At 39.0% G+C, this 6,950-nt stretch overlaps 1 protein-coding gene across 1 annotated transcript; it reads left to right on the top strand.

The window, feature by feature from the left end:
- Nucleotides 1-2,682: 2,682 nt before the first annotated feature.
- LOC102204764 (uncharacterized) lies at nucleotides 2,683-5,732 on the top strand. The gene is made up of 3 exons (XM_005753845.2): nucleotides 2,683-2,982; nucleotides 4,295-4,642; nucleotides 5,110-5,732. Exons 1-3 carry the CDS (start codon nucleotides 2,829-2,831, stop codon nucleotides 5,322-5,324), a joined length of 717 nt encoding a protein of 238 aa, XP_005753902.1. The 5' UTR covers nucleotides 2,683-2,828; the 3' UTR covers nucleotides 5,325-5,732.
- Nucleotides 5,733-6,950: the final 1,218 nt, after the last annotated feature.

The raw sequence follows: 6,950 nt of genomic DNA, 5'->3' as shown, positions 1-6,950 counted from the left end.
TATATATATATAAAACATTAATAAAGGAGGACATTTTTAAAGCATCATCACAGCTTTGTAGGCCTGTTTCATTTCTCAGAGACACATTAAACCTGATCTGTCTCCACTGTTGTGCTACTTTGTGGTACTTTTTGGGAGTTGGTGTTTTATTGTCTTTTATTTGTCATAAAAAAAAGTTCCCTCACCGTGGTTTGTTGCCCAGCATAGCAGCGACATCAGGACTGAAAGGAAACCCAAGAGATAAAGAGTCAATAGATTTTCATGTGTTTTTGGTTTAAATGCTAAATATCCACTCGACCTGTGGGGCAGTGACCTAAAGTGTCAGACCGATAAACAGGATGTGCTCTGTAGGGGGAGGTGAGGATGCAGTTTAACACCGCTGTAGTTTATCTGCACCATCGACCACTAAATCTGAGTTTTTAACTAATTTAGTGACGTGAAAGCGTGAAGCTGTTAAAATTTCACCTTAAACACAAAAACCCAGCTGGATTAAAGCACCTGCAGCATCCACCTGCACTTCCTTTTATACTGTGTAACTACATTTACTGTTACAGCATTTTCCCTTTTGTTATTAACACAGGTTTGAAGTCTTAAGTAAAAGCAAATACCTGTGGCTTCAACCCACTGGAGCCAAAATATCTTAAATATACACATCACATACTAAGGTTTCAAAAAAAGAGCATGTGGTACTTACAGAGCAGCCACAACAGAGGTGTTCGTCCCATCGTGTCACACAGATCTGAGATCGTTTTGTTCCACTGCAGCCCCTGAACCCTCCTCCTTCCTCTTGGTAGCAAAGTTTGGGGGGTCTGTGGTTTCTCTGCAGCACTTCTAGGGGAAAAAACTCCTTTGACCTTTTAGTTTTAAGATAAGTAAATCATGAGGTTTATTACAGCAACGAACTGAAAGTGACAGTTTTATTTTGTTTAGTTTATTTATTTATTGCATTTACATCTATCCTGCATTCTTTGAGGGTTGTATTTGCATTAAACATCATGACATGAAGGCTCTCTCTAGTTAAAATAAGATTGATAATAATAATCTTTTTTTAATACGGCCCCACGGGGCCGTATTAAAAAAAGAAAAACGGAAAGAGATCCACACAGAAACACGTGTTTCTTTGCAGTAAAAACACCACATGTAGGCTACACATCCTTATTTTCAGTGCTTGTTGTTTTTAACTTCCTAAGACCCGAACTCTTCCACAGCATGCATTTTAATTTATCTTTGATATTTGGGCACATTGGGGCCCGATGAATGTAAAAACAAAGAATTACTAGATTTTTTTTTTTACCTGATCTTTCGTTTCTAAGAGAAATGAGAGCCACATATGAGGATATTCGTTTAAAATTGCGATAGAACAATAGCAATGTAATGTCCTTGTAAGTGAATATGGTTGTAGAGCAAAATTGAGTGTTTTGGTCTAAATAACCCAAAATGTGATGCCCATATATAAGGACGCCAGGTCCTGGAAGGTTAATCAAACATTTTGTTGTTGTTACAATAAATGCGACTTCCTGTCGCTTGTGGTCTGAACGAAGCCTGGATGTCTTCATCGTCACAGCCAGTAGGGGAGCTCTGTAGCAAAAGAGTCACTGAAGCGCTTTTACAGACGCGGTACTTACAGACTTCTCTAAAAAAATAGTCATGTTTCGGTCATGGATCAAAGTTTGTGTTTCTTGCCACTTAAGATGGATGTAAATCCATCTTATATAATATAAAAGAAATATAAAAGTGTAAACTTTTATATTTCCTGGATGGAGTTTTCAATCTGGCTGTCGAGGCGTCCCGAGCAGAATGAATGGAGAAAACTCCTCTGCGATCAGACGCAGCGAGCAGCTTGACAGGGAAAACGTCCAGCCACATCCCGGGGGAGCGAGAGAAACCAGACACTTGTCTGAGACACATGAGAGCAAACTGGAGCCCAAAAACAGTGAATGGGTGAGTTTCTATTTGGTTCTTCTATCCCTTTACTTGGCGCAACGGCACCGGCAGCAAATCAGCAATTCCCATTCCATTCCAATGGAAAAAAGTCCTTTGACCTTTCAGTTTTAACCTGAGACATGAATCATGAGGTTTATTAAAGCAACAAACTGAAACTGAAAGAATAAAAGCCAGTTTTTAGTTGTTGGTTTTTTTTTTTTTTTTTTGTTGTTTTTTTTGGGGGGGGGGGTTATATCTGTCTTGTATTCTTTGAGGAATTTATTTGCATTAAAAATCAGCACAGCTCTTTCTAATTGAAATAAGAAAGATGATGATAATAATAATAATAATAACAACAACAATAATAACAACGCTACAGTGTTGTTTCTTGTAGGAGAGGGATTAAAAAAAACACACTTTTAACTTTCAATTCAATTTAATTCTATTTTATTTATATAGCACCACATCATAACAAAAGTAGCTTTACTGCATTGGGGCCTTGCTTGACCCTAAACGGTTGTTTTGTTTCCCTCTGTGAGGGAAGGGAGCTTGCTCCAAAGAGACAGACCTTTTTTTTTTTCTTGATCACGACTTTTCTATTCTTTTTTTAAAACTTGTATTTGAGGTTATTTAAAGTAGTTTGTAGTACTTTCTTTATGTGTTTTTTCCTTTAGAGTGATGGCGCCAAACACTGCTCACAGGCAGTAAACAAAAAAATCAGGAAGTCCCGAAGTTACACTCTTTGTTCAGGGACCTGCATGCAATCAGCTGACCTTAATAGGCTAGCAATAAGAAAGCATCATTTCAAAAAATTAATTATATAAAGAGTGACTGTGGTGATAAACAGGAGTTTGATCCAGGAACTAAGAGAATGTGATTAAGCTGTACAAGCTTACATAAGCGACATGTCAAAAATGAAACCAAAAGTACTTCGATTTCAAAACAAAACAACCTTCAGCTTTCAAATTGTGCGCGCCTCTTCTCGTTTAATGTCTGCAAAAATGTCGTCGGTTGTGGTCTTCTTCTCCCTTCACGTCTTACTGGCTTCTGGATTGAAAGGTGAGTTCATGCGTTTAGAGACAGGACGAACTAGCAGTGGAGGAAATGACTCAACCTTTGCTAAAGAACGTGGGCACTGCTTGATGATAGTAAACAATGCATGATTAATAATACCGTGCAGTGCATACATGATGTTGTTATGTTGCAGTGTGTGCATGCACTGCACAGTTGCATCGGAGCTGGTATATGAGTAATTGATCTGATGCCAAAGATACTTTTACTTCACGGTTTGACTGTACTGGGCGTCATCACCACAAACAGAAATGATTAGCTTATAAAGCACATTTCAGACAGACACAATTTGCAATGAAGAGGACATCAATACAGGTTAATGGAAATCTCACAACAGTGGCATGAAAGGTGTACAAATCCAAATATCGACAATGTTGATACCAATGTTTGTACTGATATTGAGATGATACTTTCTGTTCCTCTCCTGTTTGTAATGCTGTGGTTTCATAGAAGAGGAGACCCAGCTGTCTGTGTAGCAGCTGCTGCTCTCACATGTCACAGCAAAAACTTTCTATTTTCAACCGAAAATGTTATTCACTGCATCTGGTGACGTCATCTCAGCAAAATGTGTCGTAGGATACAGCATCGACGGCAGTATAAAGTCAAAGTCATGATTCAGAGGTTGTTCAGAGGGTGAGGAGAGGATGATTTTAAAATGTACTGATTAAAGAGTGTGAAATCATGATTACATATTAAATCTAGAAAGCTTGAATGCAAATATTGTACTTTTCTTAACACAATTTATTTTAAAGCTTGTTTGACTTAATATTTTGCAAATTTAAAACAAAAAGGATTAAATATGACTCTTTACTGTTATAGATCAAGCTGCCAAGCAGTATGTGAGTCAGTACAGTCCTCTCCCGCTGTAACATTAAAGCAATAGACACATTAATGAAACATGTATACTATTTGTTAATAATTAATAGTTTTATTACTTTAGGCACTTTAAGCTCCGAGTTTTGTTTTTGAAGTTGGATTGCAACTGTCACTTAAATATTTATTCAAGTATTGTTTTTGCTGCTTCATACCAGGTTACCATGGTGACCTCACAAGATGAGAGCCATTATTGTGACACTGTAAACTCTGCCCTTCTACTTGCTACAACTCAAGAACAGTTCAGTACTTGCTGTGATCCATAGTGCTGCTGTCAGAGGTCTCAGGTTGTGACTGTCTGCTGAAGTATAAGTGGTAGAAATGGAGTCCAACGTGTTCTTCTGCATAATGCATGTCCATGATGTGCAGTATAACACACTATTAATGTTTTGGGGGTTTTTCTCCTCTTTCTTTTTTCTGGACACAGAGCTCCGAGTGAGGTCTGGACAAGATGCCACTCTTCAGTGTTGGGGTCCCAGAGATGCACACGTCACCCTGCTGGAGTGGAGCAGGCCGGAGCTCATCTCACAGGGTTATGTGTTCTTCTTCCAAGACCAGCGCTCGTACGAGAACTACCAGCACGAGTCCTTCAAAGGCCGAGTGCAGCTGAGAGACTCATCCATGAAGGATGGAGACGTTGCTGTGATTTTGAGGAACGTCAGGGTCAGCGATACAGGAACATATGAGTGTGAGATTACAACCAGCAGCATCAGAAATGGCGAGAGAGTCGTCAAAGAGTTCAAGCACTCCATCAACCTCACAGTCACAGACACAGGTGAGTTTGTAGAGGTTGAGCTTACTGCACAGCCGTTTATAAGGTCATTCTTCACACCTCAGAGGTATGATGTTGGCTTTTTCCATGCTCAGAGTGGGCGTCTGTGTATGGTAAAAGCAGTGCCTCATGAAATCCTTACAGCAGGCTCCAACACTGGGCTCATTTTCCTTCTGCTTGTATGTGATGCAGCAGTTTGAAAAAGTCAATCTAAAGCTGCTGAATGGTATTTTTCCGTTTGTGTTAGAAACATGGTGTGAAACATGAGCACAGAGATGCTACCCTGCAGTTATTAACCAAACGGCTGCACACACATTCACTACTTACTTGTCTGACATCCAGCTCACTGCCAGCAGCTTTGACATCACCTCTACCGAATGTTACAGAGATTTCAAAATGTAAAACAAGAGCTATTTTTAGTCTGCCTGGTACCAGAGTCCTCAAACCTTTGTTTTGATTTTTCTCTGCAGGTTTCACAGAAGGACAATCCAAAGAAAAAGGACACAAGGATGGAGGAGACAAGGATATATCTTTTTTTGTTATTATGTTCATTCTGACGTGCGGACTCCTTGGTGTTATGGTTATTGTTACTGTAGCTGTAGCTGTAAATATCTACAGGGGAAAAAAATCAATCATCAAAAACCCAAATCATACCAACATGATGGAAAGTGAACAGCTGGCATGAAATGTGTCAGATCTGTCCCAGATCTGTTTTGAGAAAAACAAATTATTTCAGTTGTTCAGTGGTCCTTTTTTTAATTAATGCTCCTATCCAACGTGACGTCACTTTTATCCTTTAAAACCTCTAATGAGCAATCCATGCGTTCATCTTATCTCAACTGGATTACTGTAATTCGCTTTACTTCGGTGTCGTTGTTGATGTTAATTAAACTGTTTAATTATTACTTTGTGTAGCATTTCTCTTCTCTGATCCTGTAATCACAGTTACAACTTACAGCAATGTCATGTTAGCAAGTGATGAAACTAACAGCCTTGCTGTGGATCTCAGAGTCACAATACTTTATTAACGCCTAAGGAATTTTCCTCTGTATGTATTATTGTAGTGTTTAACTTACAATATAAAGCACCTCGAGGCGGCTGTTGTTGTGATTTGCCGTTGTATAAATAAAATTGAATTGAACTGTTCATTCATCTCAAATGTGTTTAGAAGTGACTTGAAGCAACTGTTTGGCGATGTATAAATTCTACAGAAAAAACTGAATTAAACTGAAATGTTTTTTGAGTGTGTTGAGACACATCCGATTTCATCATAGAATGAAAATGAGTGCATGAAGGCACATCTAGATTTGAGCAGGGAGAAGGTGTGTTTGGTGGTTTCCACATGAGTGATTTTCTTTGCATTTGTGGACTTCCTTCCCCTCGATCTTTATCTTAGTTCTGCAGTCTAAGAATCTGTTCTGTTCATTTTCAATAGAAATGAATTTTCATGGGTGGTGCTGCTAACAGAAAGTATTTGAAATATTTCCTTTAACAGTGACTAAAGTGTTCCTAAATGTCAGTTCCTAAAGTCCATCCTGTGGACAGCTTAGTTTATCTTTGTTGTCTCCAAAACAGATCAAATCTCAGTCTGGATGAGAACACAGATTTACACGACTACTTTAGAAATTTGCAAAGGTAAAAACGAATCGTTTTAGAGTGATAACATCTGGTTTTGGAGACTTTTTCTGCTCAATTGTGATCATTTCCACCACCTATAACACTTCCTCCTCACACCCATGCTGCATAACCCAGCTGCGCACTAAGAGCTCTTTGCAATCCCCACTTTTTAAAAATGTCCCTAAACATTTGTTTTATAACAGTAGCTGCTATTTTAAAGCAGAGTGGAAGTGGGAAATTTGCAGCTCTTGTTATTCATGTTATGTCCTTTGCTTCTTAAATAAAAGCAGCTGACAGCTCACTGTCTGGATCCGAAGACACGGCTGCAGCTCATCAACTCTTTGTGTCAACAACAAAAAGCTTTTGCTGAAACTTACAGATCAGCACATCTTTACTTGTACAGCAAGACAGAGCTGATCATGTTTTCTTCAAATTTTACAGGGATCCCATCTCTCCTGAACCCTTCAGAGGTCTTTGTGTTGATAAAACAGAAACAAAATGAGGTTTGTATTACAACACAAACTGCAGACTTGCACAGCAGAGTGTTCTGAAACTGTTGAGTCAGCATCAGCGATACGGATATATACAAGTGTGAGATTACAACCAGCAGGACAAGCAGTGGCAAGAGAGTCGTCAGCGAGTTCAAGCACTCCATCAACCCCACAGTCACAGACACAGGTGAGTTCGTAGGTTG

The sequence above is a fragment of the Pundamilia nyererei genome, unplaced genomic scaffold (genome assembly GCF_000239375.1).
Source record: "Pundamilia nyererei isolate P.nyererei 1_Seehausen unplaced genomic scaffold, PunNye1.0 scaffold00470, whole genome shotgun sequence".
Taxonomy (NCBI): Eukaryota; Metazoa; Chordata; class Actinopteri; order Cichliformes; family Cichlidae; genus Pundamilia; species Pundamilia nyererei.
Note: the sequence above shows the minus strand (reverse complement) of the source record. Positions and strands in the feature narration are given on the sequence as shown.

Bases quoted from the DNA above. Each gene is read 5' to 3' on its own strand.
- LOC102204764 (XM_005753845.2), top strand. From the start codon at position 2,829: ATGTCAAAAATGAAACCAAAAGTACTTCGATTTCAAAACAAAACAACC. The intron at 2,983-4,294 runs GTGAGTTCATGC...TTCTGGACACAG, and splicing joins ACTGGCTTCTGGATTGAAAG to AGCTCCGAGTGAGGTCTGGA. The intron at 4,643-5,109 runs GTGAGTTTGTAG...TTTTCTCTGCAG, and splicing joins CCTCACAGTCACAGACACAG to GTTTCACAGAAGGACAATCC.